General features: G+C 45.0%; 1 protein-coding gene across 2 annotated transcripts in view; it reads left to right on the top strand.

The window, feature by feature from the left end:
- Positions 1–2733: 2733 nt before the first annotated feature.
- Positions 2734–19149, top strand: part of RBL1 (RB transcriptional corepressor like 1) — a 33275-nt gene continuing 16859 nt past the window's right edge. Inside the window, exons 1-8 of one of the 2 annotated variants that reach the window (XM_061565596.1) lie at positions 2734–3088; positions 9045–9178; positions 10259–10459; positions 11937–12001; positions 15299–15427; positions 16285–16445; positions 17144–17208; positions 17937–18135. In XM_061565596.1, the coding sequence (XP_061421580.1) occupies positions 2921–3088; positions 9045–9178; positions 10259–10459; positions 11937–12001; positions 15299–15427; positions 16285–16445; positions 17144–17208; positions 17937–18135 (1122 nt within the window). In that variant the 5' untranslated portion in view covers positions 2734–2920. Of the gene's footprint in view, positions 3089–9044; positions 9179–10213; positions 10460–11936; positions 12002–15298; positions 15428–16284; positions 16446–17143; positions 17209–17936; positions 18136–19149 lie in introns of both variants that reach the window. The other variant, XM_061565595.1, reaches the window with a different exon arrangement.

Below are 19149 nucleotides of genomic sequence, written 5' to 3'. Positions count from 1 at the left end.
ATGTGTAATGTCAATCCTACAATGGCCGTGTTGAACGGCTTGAAGTTTTCCAAAGCGATATGTGTTTTAAAGTGTTTTGGGACGTAAAGAAAAACCCGGGTTGAACAACACTGCACACACATTTTAGTTGGTCGAGCTAAATTTTTCAACCAGGATTTGTAATTTCTGTAATTCAGTTTGAATAAACTCAACTCAATGGTCATTACCACCAGTCTTGAGTCAGCAACATGAACACCACCCTTGTGAGCTACACTAGATTGGTAAATCAGCAAGCAAATGGAAGAACAATCACTGCCATTATGGTGTGGAATTTCCACCACGAGCTAAAAAAAATGGCATTGTTCGGTGCTTGTGTGAGTTAACTCATTGATAAGCACATGGAATTGCAATTGTATTGTGGTTTACTGAACAGCGTGAGTGCCATTTTGCGAGAATCGATTACCGTAATCGTTACTGGACTTTGGTAATAAACCATTTAACAGGGGAGGCCAACCCGTTTCTCGGCTTATAGGCAAGCGAGTTGCCAGTGTGGTTCAACATCACTTTATTTGAAAAAGGATGTATGCAGGAGCAAGGAATGGCAAAGGGCACTTGCTCCTTGAATGTAGCCGGACAATACCCTCTAAATTAAAAACTCCACCGCCAACCAGCATCGGGCAAGCGGGCTGGGTGTGTGCCCACCCTAAGTGACCACCCCACGCGAATATGTTGGTAAGCGGCTAATAGGGTAAGGGAGTTTGTAGCCACCCCTGTCACAGGGCACTATTTATACGAATTAAAAACAAGTCATATTCTTGTGCCTTATATATGACAACAGGAGCTGGCACAAGCCCTTTAGTGAGGTCCTTAAAATAGCTCTGTCACTCGAGAACCACGTGACATTGAAGTGCAAGAGATGACCAATTTTGTTGATTCCACGTATCGTTTCACGTTACCTTTATAACAGTGAATCTCTCCACTTCCATGAGTTACTATTCAGTAAATACTGTATTATTGAGGTTGGTGGAATTTAATTTGGTAGCCAGTGATTACAAATGTATTTGGTCATATATTTGAGCAAAGCAAACTGCCTATGCTTTGTTAACATAACTGAGAAGCTGGTTATGTCACTCGAGTTATGCTTAAACAAATGTTGAAGTTGGCTAAGATTTTAACTCGTTTTTGTCTATGCCCAATTCACCTGGAATGCGGCCCAACCTCGTCAGCCGTCAGAAGGTAACCATAATTTAGCCTGGATACCATTATGCATACCCAAATGTTATACTGGTAGGAACCCACTGGTTCCACCAGCCCACAGGGGATTATTGTGACCGTCCGTCGTGCAGGGAGGGGCTGGGTGGGGAGGGGAGGGTAGGGAGGGGCTGGGTGGGGAGGGTGGGGCTGGATGGGGAGGGTGGGGCTGGGGGAGGGGTGGGGAGGGGCTGGGTGGGGAGTGGCTGGGTGGGGAGGGTGGGGCTGGGTGGGGAGGGTGGGGAGGGGCTAGGTGGGGAGGGTGTGGAGGGGCTGGGTGGGGTGAGTGGGGAGGGGCTGGGTGGGGAGGGGCTGGGTGGGGAGGGTGGGGAGGGGCTGGGTGGGGAGGGGCTGGGTGGAGGGTGGGAGGGGCTGGGTGGGGAGGGGCTGGTCACCCCGTGGTGCCCTTATAAAACTCAACGTTTAACCTACTCACGCCGGCTTGTGCCCGCCCTCACAGTCGGGCATATTTGCGGAATACACCACGCCGCCGTTGACCCTGGCCATTGACCGAGCAACCCAACGTTCCTACCAGCTCCCTCCGCAGGAATGTGTTATATAAATGCGGAGTCCATGTGGTGTGAAGGAAAGGGCAGTCCAGCAGCGTTTGTGCTTTCCGCCATAAATTCCCACTAACTCCACTTGACCACGAGTCTGACCCACACACTCATTCTGTGCCCTCCTGTTAGTCAGTCCCTGCAAACCGCATGGCGTGGCAAGACCCTCATACAAGCAGGAGTTGGACCGTGTCCAGGTTTGTTGTACATGCTGCAAATTACTAGATTCTAATGTACAGGATACTGATTCATTTGAAAAAACTAAAATTGGCAAGGGGGTAAAAGGATGAGTGATCTTATAAAATAAAAAACCCAAATGCTAGCCTCAATTTGCTAACTATATAAGCGAAAAGGTTCGCTTAGCAATTGGGAGGTTGTGTGGGTAACAGGAGGGCGCAGAACGAGTGAAGGCATTGAATGGGGTGCAAGCCATAAATTCATTAATGCCGTATGTTTGTCTCTCCAAAATGCATCAACTAATTCGGAAGCCTTCCTTACGGTGCTAAACATGCAAAAGTACGATCCCGAAACTCAGTTTTTGCGGTTAGATGCCGATGGATTAACTTTGCAAGTGAAACGGGCAAAACACGAGCGACTTTAAAGCGTAAAGTGACCGGACCCCCTGATCACGTGTCCCGCCCCCCCAATCCAAACAACACGCCCCATGCCATAACCATCCGCGCATCTCAGTGAAAACACAACACTCAATATTTACAACGTCAACAAAAAACCCAACACAACAATCGAACAATGGCTGTATACGCATCAGACGTCACTATCCACGATTACCTGTGTTATTCATAACAACAAAACAAACAAACATTTAAACATTTGCGCGCGCACTTTTTGCGCGAACTCTTTGCGCAGCGGCGGCGCGATACGGGGTGATGGGGCGTGCGTGACGCGGCCGTTTTCGCGCCACTTTGCCGTGACGCGCGTCGCGCAGTGCACGCCGGGTAGAGGCGTGAAGGCGGCGCCGTCGGCGGCTCTCGCGTTCGTTAAAGAGGTGCGAATTTTACTTTTTTAAATCCGACAAACTCGCCTCACTCTACCCACCCCGCATCCATCTCTCCTCGTTTACACGCTTATGTAGAAACGACGGCGCTCGTTAAAACGTCGCTCGGCAATAAACAATGACGAAAAGCGAGGATGAGAACGCCGACGAGGGTGGCGGCGGTGGTGGCCGCAATGGCGTGCGGGACAAGTTCGAGGAGCTGTGTCAGGACCTGAACATGGACGAGTCGACGGTGCACGAGGCGTGGGCCGGCTTCGAGAAGATCCGCACCAACTTCACCCTCGAGGTCAGCGCGGGGGGGCCGTCAAAGTGAAGGACTCGGGGAGTTTCCCCCACACCACCCACACCACAACACCGAGGAGAGGGCTCCTCGCTTGCCGCCCTGGGAGTCGGGGATGCGGGCGAGGGCTGCGTTCCCTGGCGCCCGGGGTTACGGTGGTGGCGGCGATGGGGGGGCATGGTTAGAGTTGGGGGGCATGGTGGGAGTTGGGGGGCAGGCATGGTGAGAGTTGGGGGGCATGGTTAGAGTTGGCAGGCATCGTTAGAGTTGGTGTGGCATGGTTAGAGTTGGTGGGGCAGGCATGGTTAGAGTTGGGGGGCATGGTTAGAGTTGGGGGGCATGGTGAGAGTTGGTGGGGCATGGTTAGAGTTGGGGGGCATGGTTAGAGTTGGGGGGCAGGCATGGTGAGAGTTGGTGGGGCATGGTTAGAGTTGGGGGGCATGGTTAGAGTTGGTGGGGCAGGCATGGTTAGAGTTGGTGGGGCATGGTTAGAGTTGGGGGGCATGGTTAGAGTTGGGGGGCATGGTTAGAGTTGGGGGGCATGGCATGGTTAGAGTTGGGAGGCATGGTTAGAGTTGGGGGGCATGGTTAGATTTGGTGGGGCAGGCATGGTTAGAGTTGGGGGGCATGGTTAGAGTTGGGGGGCATGGTTAGAGTTGGGGGGCATGGTTAGAGTTGGGGGGCAGGCATGGTGAGAGTTGGTGGGGCATGGTTAGAGTTGGGGGGCATGGTTAGAGTTGGTGGGGCAGGCATGGTTAGAGTTGGTGGGGCATGGTTAGAGTTGGGGGGCATGGTTAGAGTTGGGGGGCATGGCATGGTTAGAGTTGGGAGGCATGGTTAGAGTTGGGGGGCATGGTTAGATTTGGTGGGGCAGGCATGGTTAGAGTTGGGGGGCATGGTGAGAGTTGAGAGGCATCGTGAGAATTGGTGGGGCATGGTTAGAGTTGGGGGGCAGGCATGGTTAGAGTTGGGGGGCAGGCATGGTGAGAGTTGGGGGGCATGGTTAGAGTTGGGAGGCATGGTTAGAGTTGGGAGGCATGGTGAGAGTTGGGGGGCATGGTTAGAGTTGGGGGGCATGGTTAGAGTTGGGAGGCATGGTGAGAGTTGGGGGGCATGGTTAGAGTTGGCAGGCATGGTTAGAGTTGGGGGGCATGGTTAGAGTTGGGAGGCATGGTGAGAGTTAGGGGGCATGGTTAGAGTTGGGAGGCATGGTTAGAGTTGGGATGCATGGTGAGAGTTGGGGGGCATGGTTAGAGTTGGGGGGCATGGTTAGAGTTGGTGGGGGCTGTGAGTGGTGGAGGTGATAGTAGGAGTTAGGGGTCGAGTTTGAGTGGTAGAGATAGTAAGGGATTATGTTTAGGGGTTATGAGTGGTGGTTAGACTTCTATGAGTAGTGTTGGGGGCATATGGGTGGGAAGTGTGAATTAGATGAACAGTAGAAACGTGTATGGGTTTGTTTATGGGATTGTGCACGTATAAGTATAGGTTATGGGTAGATAAGGAACAGGGGGGGCGGTATGGGTTAAGGTGTATTTAGGGATATTATATAGTGTGGATATGGGTTCGGGTAGGAGATAAATGGGGAAGAGAGGGGACATTTGGGATTGGGAATGGGTATGGTTATTGCTTAGGGGTATGGGAAGTGGGGTGGCAGGGGTATGGTATTGGTAAGTGGACAAGGAAGGAGGGTATGGGTTGCGGTGTATTTAGGTGTAGTGTATAGTGTGGATATGAGTTCGGATAGGAGAGATATGGGACATTTGGGATGGCTAGGGTTATTGCTTAGGGGTATGGGAAGTGGGGTGGCAGGGGTTATGTGTAAGGGGATAAAGACAGCAACTTGGGAAGGGGTGAGGGGGTACTAAATGTCGCTGTGTTATTTAATGCCGGGTGTCAAGCTGCCGAATGAGCTAAACCTAAGGAGGGTTGGGGGGATATTCCATATTTCTGTGGCGAGTGTAGTTGATGCAGTGTTTGTGTTATTTACTGCAGGGTGGTGTGCGACCCACTCCGTGGGGAAGCCTTCATCCAGCAGTGGAGTGACTTTAGGAACATGACGTGTTTTGCCGTCCACTAAGGTTGTGGAGCGTTTTCCTGCTGAATTGAGTGACGGGCTAATTGGCCCCTCTGCTCAGTCCTTCACGCACTGACCACCTCTGTTCAACCAGTGGACACTCCACGTTTGTGTGGCAAGAGCAGTTATTGATTGTGTTACTGCTTATACACGTGTGATTTGCTTGCATTGTGCTGGTAGGTTGTATTACAGTTGCGAGTCTTTAAGTTATAGTACGGTACTTTTATGCATTAAGTTATTTTGCAAAGGCTTTTCATATTTCCCATGATGCGCTTTTCAGCAGGACTTAATCTGGGTGCTATTTAGACGCTTACAGATGTTAAGATGTCAGGGTTTGTACGATAAATGGATGCGCGTAAACCAAAAACATTGTATGCTATCTTGACGTTAGCGTATATGTTTGAAAACTTACATTTGCTACCTAATGCAAATCAAAATAATTGACGCCCTTAATGCAGGAAAACCCCAAAACTCTGCATAGATAGATTCAGTAATTAGCCCTAGCCTCCAACCCATTATATTCCCGTGCAATTAGTCATACGTGAAAACTGTTTTCCGCAGATACAAAGTAACTACGTAAATTGGCGAAACATCCCAGTTTAATCTCATTTCAATGAGGAGCAGATCCCTAAATAGTGCAAGCAACGCTGCGCTTGGTGTCCACGGTAAGTTAATTCAACACTTAATCCGCTGCACGGTGGGGAGCCATGACGCGTACCCTTTTAAAGAGCCCGGCCCTTTAAAAGTCTGAGCCCCACTCTCGCGTTCATATCAATGGTCAGGACGAGTCTGAACCTGCGCGCCGGGACTGGAGCCCCACGCCGTTGCCCAGTGACTGCCGAGTCGCGGCTCCACGTGGGGTGCCCTCTATCCATCCACCCCATGGGGCCAGGCAAGAGGCTGCCACCACCACCGTTCTCACCGTCTCAATCGCACGCGTTGCTGTGTTGTGGCGGTTGTTTGTAACGCCAGCAAGCCACGTTACCCTACCTCCCTGGCAGCGTCCCTGGAGGAGGGTCACGCTTGAAACCACCACCAAGGTGTTCTAGGCGTGTTATACAGCCCGTGATTTGAGTGATACAAACAAGGCTTGGGGAGGGGGATGTGTGGCATCCCGATTTGACTTCAATCCCCGAAGGCGCCTATCAACACAGCGCATTCAGTGCAATTGTCATCATTATCCGTCATTGTCCATCAGCTGCAGGTCGAAAGCCCTCCCATGTCATCTCTTAAGATGCAGTGCTACCACCTTGCGTCTCACTCCTGCACATGAACCGATCTCACCTACAACTCAGCGGTGGTCCTCTGCTTTTGCTGCCATACCTTAATAGCGCTGGGTAAATTTACCGTTACGATACCGACCTTCCACGGTAAAATAAAATTGCATTCAATGTCAAACCAACACAAACTGCGAGCAATGCTTTTGTTTGAACAGGGACGTCATAATACTGGCAGGTCAGTTTATTGACCTTTAGCCAGATGGAAAATGGTTTGCAGGATGGAGCTTGGTACCCAATAATACACTGAATGAAAACAGGAAGGTTGTTTTCAGAATTAAATGTTGAGTTATAACTTAAAGTGAGTGTTATATCAGAATATTCTTGGTAATAGATGTACATGTACAGCCCGTTTGATGGCCTGTCCGTGCCGTTGAGGCAGTGAGAATCATTTAAACATACTGCACTATGTTATACAATGCGGTTTTGTGAAGGTGGGGAGAATACAGAACAGCGTATTTTGCTGCACTGCCCGCGATGCATACTGCACCGTTGTTGTGCCTGTTATTCACCCACCTAAGTGCGATCCAGGTTTAAATCTGTTTTATCCAAGGTCTGATGGGATTGGGCACACATTCTGGGTAATTGGTCATCAGGCTAATTGGCATTGAACAACAATTTGGCTTATTAGCCAGAAGGCTCCAATATACCACTCCATGAGATATTATACAGTTTGGTTTTAAACTACAGATGTGACTTGATTGTATAGTCCCATGTATAGTTTGTTAAAACGGTAATTTTCGCTAATTATGTGATGCTGCATTGGAGATGGTGCATCAGCACAATTAACAAAACAACTCAAAAAGCTCAACAACGATACCTCTTAATTGCAGGTTTTTTGGATTAGATTGGGTAAATATAAATGTGTCATTAAACCTGCCACCACCAATACTATTATTAATGTTTGCCACGTAAACAGGACATGCCAATTTGTTACTAGTACAGCACACTGGTGTATTGGAGAGCAAATCTACAACATTTACAATCTGAGTATAAAGTTTCGCCAGTAAAAAGCCTACCTGTTAAACGCTACCTTAAATAAAGTAAAAGCATTGGCGAAGTCTCGAGTAATGTCCCCTTATAGCACATTAGGAAGCAATTAGGTTCTCCTGCTTTGTTTTATTTTTATATTTAGATTACTTGCAATCAAAAAATACCTGCAACAACTTTCATGTTGTTAAATTAGTGAAGCCATCATTCGTATACAGGTTGGTCTCTTTTGCAAATATGACATTGGCCATGATTTGCATCTTGGTGTTAACCAAAAACCACCAGATTTGTCGGTTAACCAGTGTGCCCACCGGTGAAATGCCTTCACCGCCAGAAAAACGGCAAGTAAAAAAGCATTTCAGCGATAAGGGGAAAAAATGGCCCCTGTTTTCATATCAGGTTGATCATGCTGTCAAGGGGGTGGCTTTGATTGGTCTAAAAAAGTGGAATAATTAATCGATGAAAGCTGCTGTGAAGTTGATGCCATTGGGTTGAGATTGATAACTATAAACTATTGTTTTATGTTCTATTTCAAATTTACTGTTTAGTTCGTGTATTCATATGCGACCGTTTGTTAGCTGGTTTAACTTGACTTTTAACTGCAAATAGAACATGAATACAAGAATAATTTATTTTGTGGTGATGTTGTTTACATTTCTATTTCGCACGTTTCTGTGTTTCATTGCGTAGGAACCATTGCATTACAGAGGCATTGTATAGGCAGATCTCGCTTGGCGCGATCCCATAAAACGCTGATTCATTATGGCGTGCTTTGTCCTGGAGACCATTTTTACAAAAAACATATACCTACTCTTATCTAACCAGTACATTACTTTGGAGTGAGAACAGACAGCAGGACTGGGCGAGGAAACGTACCTGCCCCCACCATTCGCTCAACCCATGAGAGCGACACTCTGAGCCAATGAGTTCCCCACACCCTGCAATTGGATTATTACGATTCGTCGTCACAATTACATAAAAAATCGCTTTGTTTAGTCAGGTGAGAACTCAAGAGACAAGGATAGAGTTTCAGGGTCCACCTAAAAGAAACGTCGCCGCGGACATTAAGAACTGAGGGCATTACTAAGATCACGGAGGTCTTGGAGCTCTTCTCTGAAAATGACCTGGATTGCGAGCGCAACAGGTCCTCAAACCTTGTCTCCCACCTCTGCTTTGTCGTAGAATGCACTCGTGAGTACAGTACATAATAGCGACGTTATAATTAATTATGTTATTAAGTAATGTTTACTATCTATTATTATGAGCGCTGCTTCCGATAGCCATTGAAACCGTTATATTTTGCTCATACGAAATAAATAATTCTGTCCGGAACGCATCCTCATATATGAAACGGTATAATGACCCCTTTTTGTGATGAATTAATCTGCACTCACTTCTCCAGGAATGCATCTTGAGCACTAAGCGAGGTCTGCCTGTATTTGCAAAATGTGAAATTCTGTCTTCATCTATTGTGCAAAATGTATAAGTCTGGGTCAACTCAACTCCAGCCTCAGAGCAATAATGAATGTGAACGTTTGAGTTGTGTTGGCATCCTAATAATGGTTAATTCAGTATGCAGTTATTTCCAACCGTCGTATAATGACATTCACATCACATACAGGGCGATGAGCTGCACTGGCTGGCATGCGCGCTGTATGTGGCATGTCGCAAGACGCTCATCCCCACCGTGGGCCGGGGAACGCTTGAGGGAAACTGCGTGTCTCTGACGCGCATCCTGCGCTCCTCCAAACTAAGGTACGGGCGGCGTTGAGAGCCAGCATTATGAACTCGAACTCGGTGTTCGTTCATTTTTCACTTCTGTTATGCAGGTTTCTGTGTTTCATTGCATCGGAGCCAATTAAGTCCCCTTTAAGGTTTACATTGCTAACCGTAGAATAAGATCCGTCATTACTCTCATACTGGGCCTGTAGAAACTATTTCTGATGACTATATTTACACCACTCTAGATTCCTACAACTATACATTCTACATGTACCACAATGGCAAAACATTTTTCTTGAATCACATTGTGACCCGAATCGTGGTATTTCCTTGAATCATTACATCCCTGTTTTGGACGTATCTCTATTCTCGTGTTTCAGCGTGACCATAAGAGTTGCGTAAAATTATTTGTTGTGTGGGATGTATGAGGGCCTTGTTCAGGGTGTCCCAGTGGCACTGAGGGAGTTTGCTGGCAATACGTCCGGTGTTCAGTGGAGTGCTGCGGTTGATGCTTTTAAATGCTTTTTTTAATTATTTTTCCCCCATGGCTCCATGCATGCAAGCGCTGGCATAACCACATTCAAAAACAGTTTTTTACAGTTATAAAACCCAGTTTTTATAGTCAGTTGCTCCTGCTCACAGGGTTCAATTTAAAGTGAAATGTGACCTTAATCTCAACCATTTTCAAACGACCCCTTATCTGGACTGAAGAAGATCCATTAGTTCACAGTTGCGTAATGACAGTAACGGAACTCAGCTTTTAATGATTATTTTCTCTGCAAACAAAGTAAACCGTTATACAACCACAGTTGATTTCCCCCTGCGTGGTACTCATATCATCGACTGGAGGATGATACGCTATGTGGCTCTCAGACTAGGATCTGAAGTTGCAATCTTACAAAATCGATTTGAGGACTTTTCCACATAATTCTCTGGCCATGTAAAATATCTACCTGCAACTTATCATAGGTGATGTTGGTCAGAGAATCGTGGTTATGCAGTCGCGCATGCTTATGGGGCCTGGGAGGTGAAGAAAAAGGCTGAGTCTCAGGTGGGGACGACGCCCAGGTGCCTGGTCCTGCCGCCCCCACCCCACGCCCACTCTGTCCACAGCCTCATCGCCTTCTTTGGCAAGATGAAGAAGTGGGGGGAAATGGCGCAGGTGGGCTCCGATTTCCGCTGTCGCATCGAGCGCTTGGAGAGAAACTTTGCCGTCTCCACTGTCATCTTCAAGAAGCTGGAGCCCATCTTCCTGAGCCTGTTCCGCGACCCACAGGACGAAGCACCACGTCAGCCACGTGGGCGCAAGCAGAGGTTAGCACGGCCATGGCTTTACTTGTTTGAACACTGCTTGTCGTTTTGTGCATAAGGGAGAATGCTGCAAAAAATATCACGAAGCGCTTTAACTGTTGGGTGTTTGGGGGTTTTTCTCGTTGTTCGGGATGATGTCCGACGATTCGCGGTAAAAGCCGAATGTCGGAGCACTGTACAGCACAACTTTAAAATTCTCCAATGTCAAATAGCTCATATTGTAGATAAATACCTAGACTGTGCATCGGGATGTGCAACTCAAATAGAAAGCTTTGTTAATGAGTATAGATGTAAAGTAACTTTCAAGGTCATAATTATGGATCCCTTGTGACATCACCATCATTAATCCAATGTCATTGCAAGGATGTAACTGAGCGGCTGTCCATGTTTTAAATGGCTATTGTCACAAACAAAACTTCAACATTTGTGTTGGGAATCGAGAGATACACAACCTTGGTAATTGTTTTGGTTGCATTTACATTTACTAAATTGTATCCTAGATGTGCTCAATGCACCCAGGTACAGAAATAAGCGTTTTACATTTCGATATTCATTACAAGTACAGAGCCGCATGTCTTGTTGTGAAGCTACCCAGAATGGCCATCACAGGCCTTTACTGAATGACATTTCAGAGTCTGTCACAGACAACCATTCATATGCATTCTCTGAAGTTGTCCAATGCAGTGCCAAGCTGAAATTAACCTTGTTTTGCCAAATTAATAAAACCCTTAAAAAATTATTTACCTTGGTATACAATGATGGCAAGGCTATTGAACTTTAAAGCTTAACTGTATATCTAATGGAAGTCTGCGATTGGAACCCACAGTTGTTTGCTGACTGCCCACAAGCATTAGCTCCATTGGCCACCTCAAATTCACTTCACAACATCTTAGTCCCATAATTGTTAAACTTACTGTCTTATATTTTCATTCGGAGATGCTTTAGTGTCCAAACACACCAACGATGTCTTTTAATGATGTTTATTTTAACCACAAAACCAATCCCATTGGGTTTTCTTTTAAACATATTGGAATTAACATAAAGACACCTGCCTTTATTTTGTTTTCTTGCATATTTATGACATTATCAGAGTAATGCATACTGAAAATGTATTGTGTTCAGAGACAATTTTAACGGTCTGCCAACTGTATTTGTTCACCTGAGGACGATCGCTTGTGTTGCGATTGAAGCGTCGTGTTTTTAACCTTTTTTATTATTTTCTATCTACGTGACTTTACCGAAAGAACCAAAGAATATGAATAAGTTACATAACAGTTACATGTTTAGTTATCTGTCTTTGAATAGATGTTCTTGGTTGTTTTTCTGTAACAATTACCCATGCAGCTGTATATTGACTAACATTAACAATGTGTTTGCACACTTATCATCTTAAAAAAAAAAACTAATCTTATGGCAAGTCATTTGGGATTGCACCTGTCTGTGCACCTCAAATTTGTTAATTTATAACTCTATGTTTCAGACGCTTGCCCTGCACTGTCTCGGACCTGTTCAAGTTCTGCTGGACATTATTTGTGCGGACAAAAGGTAGGAATAAGAGACTTGTGATTCCCTCAAACTGAGTGATTGTAAGACTCCCATGCTTGGTACCACGTGGTCTACAAGTGAACAAACAGATTTGTAAGCCGCAACTTAATTTGGGCGGCAGGGTTGAACAGTGATAACACTTGTGCCTCACAGCGAGAAGTTCCTGAGTTAAATTCCTGCCTCGGGATCCTTTTTCTGCGCAGTTTGTGTGTTTTCTTCCTGTTCTGTCTGGGTTTCTTCTGCGTTTTCCATTTTCATCCCATAGCTAATAAAAACGTAATTCATGGGTTATGATGTAAGTGGACAAATGAAATCCGACGGAATGGGTTTTTAATTAGAGAACCAGAATAATACCTGTGTTAGTAACATTTGTTACAGATTATTGATGAATAAATTGCGATACAACTTCAGATAGTTTTTTTTTCATGAAGTGAAAAGACCTATTAGAACCTCCCATTACGCCAATACCTGCTCCACCCTCCACGAATTCGTTTGAGATCCCAAAAAACAATCTGGGATTACGTGAGACACATGGATGAGGCATCAACTGAAGACCGCTGGAAAACAATGGAGATCTGCCAAGGGTCCTAATAAAAGCCTAATTGAGGACCCCAACCCCTGCTCCCAATGGATTTGATCTGCCAAGAAAACTGGTGCACCGCCCACCGCTTCAGGACAGCAACTGGTCGCTGCGCGCACCTCTTCCACAAGTGGCAAATTTGCGATGACCTCATTCTGCAGTGACTGCAGGCCACCCGAAACAAGCAATTGACCATAACGCGAACAACTGCATACTACACGCACTCTCCGGCGGACGGGACAGTATTAGTCATACTCCTGAAGCTATCATTTGGATCGTAAACTTCAAACTGGATGTATAATTTATACATACCTGCGATTTGCCCGAAGAATTTCGTGAAAATGTATTCAACTTTGAGTGTGCATTGGGGTTATTGAGGTATGATATGGTTAGTTTATAAAGACACATAGGGAACATATTTACTTCCTGGAACTTCCTACAGATGATAGGGCATTGCTTCAAACCCAGGAACGAGCTTGAAAGATTACTGTTTCTGGTGTCTGTTAAGTAGTCTTTTTTTATCACAAACAATGAAATGTCGTACTCACATTGTTAATGTTGTGGCTTGGCTCTCCAACACACCGGTGTGCTAGTGATGAATTTGCATGTTCTGTTTACGTGACAACCCTTACTAATTGGTTGTGTTGGGTGGTGGTTTGTTTAACTACGCATATATTTTCGCGATTTAACCCAAAAAAACCTGTATTTTGGATGATATTAGTCCCCAAAGCCTAAGTGTTAAACTGTCTTAATGCTGTACAAATGAGTGGTTCACTTTATATCAATCCTGTGATTAATGCACAATATGGGTTTTTGTCATCACCATATTTGTACTGTGATTTAATTTCATGCAGTCAATGGTGACATTGCTTAGACCTAATTACACTTAAATGGTTTTGTCATTGTTGGATGCCCAGATTCGGGTTAGATGCTCAGTTATAGTGGTTCATTTCTCTCTGACAAAGACATAGCATTAACTGCATGCCCACTCGTTAGCAACGGGTGCTCAACACTTAAAATATGCGACTGAGGGGAGACAGACCGCTTGCTTACTGTGGTGGTTATTGCTGATATTGGAGCAATGCCTACCGACGCTCGGAGTTGTGGGTAGCGAAGCGCGAGGGGGTCCTGGGAGAGGCTCGAGAGTGTGGTCACAGCCGCTTGGGTGCACCTGGGGGGTTGCGGTCGGTTCATGGGCAAGTCCAGACAGGAAGGGCAGGCAGAGTTGAGGTTGGCTCGGATCCGTAAGACATGTATCAACTTGCCTAGCATTCTGCGACAGCTCCTACTGCCTTAATCGTGGTGCTGGTTTCAAATAATTCGGTACATTGGCATGTTTTCAATCGCTATCAATTTGAAGTTGATGTTTGTCTGTTAGCTGCCATTAGCCATTGGTAGAAATTCCATATTACCATTCTGGGGGCCAGTTTCTCTCTAGGAAGATTAACGAAATTTATATATTTACGCGATCTAACCAGAAAAAAACCTCGATTAAGGAAGATTACTGTTGGTTTCCTTCAGTGTGAATATGTGCAGTTTTCACTGATAACCCATAGCTGTCAACAGATTAGCATTGTCCAGTACTGGCAGCAGTGAAATGAGATGAAGTGAAGCTTAGCATTCTGGCTGAGGGGACGTTTCCTTGTGTGAGAAAACGGACCGTTCGCCGTACTTAAATGCTATGCGCCCATGTGAGACTCTGGGCTGTGAGCCAGGCTTGCGCAAGTGGAAGGCCACCGCCCTCAAGCACGCATATTGCATCAGGGTTGAGCAGCTCACATGCCTCCCATGGCCCCTGCCCCACTGGCTTACTCCATTCCATCCGGAACAGAGTTTAAGTTGTCTTTCCAGGCTGCTCGTTGAAAGGATTAGTCGACCGAACACTGAGTTGACTGTCTGCTAGTCTGAGAGCTGTAACATAAAGAACATGCTTTTATTAATGTATGCATGTTTCATTGTGTAATATCACACTTTGAAGTATATTCTGTTAAGTTTAATATGAGTCTTGAAGTGAGTATGAATATGCACACGGGCATTTCAAACATGAACAGGATAATCACGTGCTTTAAAGTGAAGAATAGCGAGCAGAGATATGTCCATGTCGACACATGGCTACAGCCCCAGCTTTTGTGTGCTTGTCTGTATATCAGTGTGCACGTGTGTAGGATGTGAATGCAGATGCACATCTTTAATTGTCACTGTAAAGGTAAATAATAATAAAAATGTAGTTACATTTCAGAGATGATCGTTTTAAAAATACTGAATTTCAAAGTGCCTCAGCTCGTATGTGCATGTGGTTGTATTGATCTTTATTGAGAGCCATGAGCCATTGGTTTAATTTCACATTTATATTTCCCACAAATTTGTAATCATCTTCTTGGCCTCTTAGTGATGCATACTTCCTAACCGAAATTTAGTAACTGCCTTCCAATTGCAAGTAATGCGCTCTAAACCCAGCATAACTTTAATGTGTGAAATTTGGACAAGCATCACTCGTACATGAGAGACTGGGAAACATGTTAACATGCACGGGCAAAGGAATTTCCACGGAGCAAGTGTGGAATGTTTACCTGCTCGTAAGAGTTGGAATCCCCACCACCAATTGCTGGTTGCCTTCTGGGACAAAGGCTGTGGAGAAGCTAACCTCTATGCAGACAGTGCAGCTAATCCTGTTTTTCATTCATTCTTTACCCCAACCTTGCATTTTACGCCTGCAGCCAACTTTCCTATGATCAGCGATGATTTGGTAAACTCGTATCACCTCCTGCTGTGCTGCCTGGACCTCATGTATGGAAATGCCCTCCTGAGCTCTCATCGCAAGGATCTTCTCAACCCAAACTTCCAGGGTGAGTGCAGTGGCTCGTTCACAGTAATTGTCATTTACCCAGGAAAGCCTCACTGGGTGTCTGGACTTTTTCAGGAGGTCCCTGCATTGGGATGTTTGGCCAGTTTCCTTATGAGTGATTTGCTTTTGGGTCAAAATAATTGTACACAGGGATAATACATGCATATAGGGGATAGCAGTCAAAGGGTTCAGAATCCCACCTGCTGTACTGCTATCTCCCAGCTACCCCACAACCCACCCAGTTTGAGAGTTAAAAAATGTACATGATCCAACAAACATTGCCTCCAAAGTACTGGGTTACAGACATCTGCCACCACACCCATAAGCAAACATGTTTCATGCTTTTGGAAAAGATTGACAGAGGACCGTTGCACCTAGTGATGCATGGTAAGCACTGGACCAGGTATATTAGGCATTCATTTGCTTTGCAGATGCCGGCAATTGGTTTATGATCATACACTGTGGCAGCTGAGTCTAATTGGCCTAAGTCGGGAAAGTACTTGATATACCTGTAGAGGGAAGAAAACATTGCACAGTTGCATGACATGCACGTTTTTACTTTGTTTTTGCATTCCCGTGATGGAAGCCTTCCATATCTAATTCTGGCTGCGGTAGTTGTAGGCATGCAACTTGTTCACAATGTACAGATTTTGTTGCAGGCGAGGGATGTTTAGTATGTCATCAGGTGTATGTGTTTCATTTGGTCACACTTTTGGGGGGTTTTAATTGCTGTTCTGCCTGGAGAAAAAGACAGTGTATGCAATTTGGTGCTCTTAACTTTCAAGCTCCACACAGTCGCTGTGAGTCATTGTACTTAAGTTTAGGGTTATGTGTTTGTGTTGCTGTCTTGCGGTGAAGGCCTTCCGGAAGAATTTGGCAACAAGGACTTCCGTCCGCCAGCGGAGCCCCCGTGCATCATCGACCAGCTGTGCGTGCTGCACGACGGCATCGTACTGGAGGCCAAGGGCATCAAGGAGCACTACTGGAAGCCGTACGTCCGCAAGCTGTTTGAGCGCAAGGTAAACACTTGTACACGTAGCCGTACTCTTCTCAAGTGCGTGCAGAGTGCGTTCATTTAAAAGTCATGCTCATCTATGGATCTGTAATAATGTTGGCAAACGAGTGTAAGAACATCTTGTGGCTTGGCGAAGGCTAGAATAATGTGGATGTAGCAGCAATAGCTGTTTAAATGGAATAATTTACTTCTAACACATAAATTAAAAATCCCTTTAGAATGTTGGCTTCATGTTAATAGATTTTGGCAACCAGCAATAATACTTAACACGTGGGGTTTTCCCATCCAATATTATGATTGGTAATATATTTTTTGGTTAGGCCATATTGATTAGGCCACATTTCTGTCAAAAGGTTCTCTTACAACCAACATAGGCCAACCAAATTAAATTGCCACATGTACAAATGTTTAACGAACCAATTGCTCAGTGGAAAGTTGAACTATTTTCACAACCAAATTAAGCAATTCAATACAAAGTTTTACTTGAAAATGTCAAGCATCTTCAGGAAAATGCAGGACATCGGGTGATGGGTCTTGTAAAATAAATTTGGTAAGACCATTCCATGGCCAAATCCAGAAATAAAAATATAAACAACATAATACTGTTAATGGAACCTTAGATGTTCTGGTGGTCACGTGATGCCTAATGTATAACATATGCCATACTTGCTAATTACAAAAAAAATGTTTTGTTCCACTCAGATTCTGAAAGGAAAAATCGACACCCTTTCTGGATTTCTTGATGTTTCAACTTTTACAGACAATGAGTGAGTTTTGAGGACAAAAACACACACCCTAAATAAGCATGACAAAGGTGGGGAGCTCAAACTGGGAGAGTTCAGTTTCTATTAGACAACCGCTTGTTACACAAAGTGGGTACCCCAGGCTGGAATGGTTAAAGGGGGAGTTGAACCCCAAATGGGATTGAAACTGCCAGCTATAACCCAAGCACCACCCTCCCACATTGTGTGTGTTTCTAGTGCTGGTGAATTTACCCACAGTTCCAGTTGGTGGGGAATATAAAATTGTTCACGAACAAAAAATATATTTCAACTTGAAGATACTTTCCTGAGTTATAGTAACAATAAGGTATTCACTTGGAATGCATTTGAGTTTGTGCATTGTTTTGGTGACTCGACAGAGGAGAGACGTGTTTATATTCACCCATTCACAATACGATTAAGTGTTGCAATTTGAAGTCAATATTCACTTTGAGAATCGATATTTTTTTTGTAACTGAATGTGGCACCTTCTAGTGGTTGCAGGGTTTACATACATCTGCTACATCAAAATATATGAATTGGGATAAAATACATTCTCAGACGCCCAAATTGAAGCATGTATAGTGAACATGATTGATTTAAATGTATTAATCAATGCATCGTCACGTCTTCCGCATGTCCGCCTCTTGACCATTATTTGAAAGCGTTTGCTCGTACCCAATGTCACAACAACAACGGCCTCTCCTCCGTTATTCCTTGTGTGCCGCCGGCAGGAAAGCCATTAACCGGGAGTACGAGGAGTACGTGCTGACGGTGGGCGACTTTGACGAGCGTGTGTTCCTGGGCGAGGACGCCGACGAGGAGCTCGGCACGCCGCAGAAGGGCACGGTGATGCCAGGCACGCCGGGGGCGGGCCATGAGCTCGCCGAGAAGATGAAGATCAAGCGCAACTTGCAGCAGCATTTTGAGAAGGTAAGCTTGCGATCCCTTCCACTGTGGCAGTCTTGTCTCCTCCACAGCTGTCTTGGCCCGTAGTACCGCTTTTATGCAGAACCTTTTACCTCCCAAGATCACATGGCGGGGTTTTGTGGCACAGTCTGATAATGTGTGCTCTTTTGGCATTTAGGGAACGATTTATCTCCCACGTGATGAATTTTCTCAGGTGAAGGTTACGATTTCATTCACAAATCGTTCCTTTTTGTCTTGTATTTTTTTTACCATCGCATTGCATTGTTTAACGCTCGTTTTTGTCTCATTTGTATATTTTGTTTGATCAATTAGCGTGATATTTACAATAGCATATAATTGGCTCTCACACAAATTATGTGCTCCATGAGTCATGAGCGAAAATGTTTTACTGGATTACTCAATATATCCTGAGATATACAATGCCCATAATCTAATGCTATACATTCGTTGTCATTACTACATCCATCCAATGCTATTATACTTGGTTATTTGGCCATCGTTGTGTTGTCCAATTCTATGTTAATCATTACCGTATGCTATACCCCATGATTTGTAAATCGTTGCAGATTCTTACGTTGAAGAATCTATTCGAATTCATAGAAATTATATGCAAATCGTACATTCAAGCTCGTGGATTGAAAGAGGAGCAATACAATCTATATATATATATATAAAAAGGAAATTTGTGAATATGTGTCTGTTCGAAATGTTTAGCATACATCCCAACATGCAACAAACTTGAAATTTGGCATGTGGGTAGCTTCCAGACTGTACACAATGCAAAAAGTATAAAAATAGACTTTTGTATTTTGGGGGAGGGCGCAATAATGGATATATTTTGCACGCCAAGTGAGCGGTGACGTCACATGTGATGTCACCCGCATGCGGCAGTGTTACGCAGTGTGCCTGCTGACGGCACTCATCCCCCCTCCAACCCTCTGCGTAGGCCATGTATTAATCCAAGACAAGAATCCAAGTCTCGGGCAAAGCCGGGTAGTAAAGCTAGTAAGAATATAA

Source organism: Lethenteron reissneri, chromosome 35 (assembly GCF_015708825.2).
Source record: "Lethenteron reissneri isolate LAM-NWPU_2019-01 chromosome 35, ASM1570882v1, whole genome shotgun sequence".
In the NCBI taxonomy this organism is placed as follows: Eukaryota; Metazoa; Chordata; class Hyperoartia; order Petromyzontiformes; family Petromyzontidae; genus Lethenteron; species Lethenteron reissneri.
This window is presented reverse-complemented; position numbering and strand designations above follow the sequence as displayed.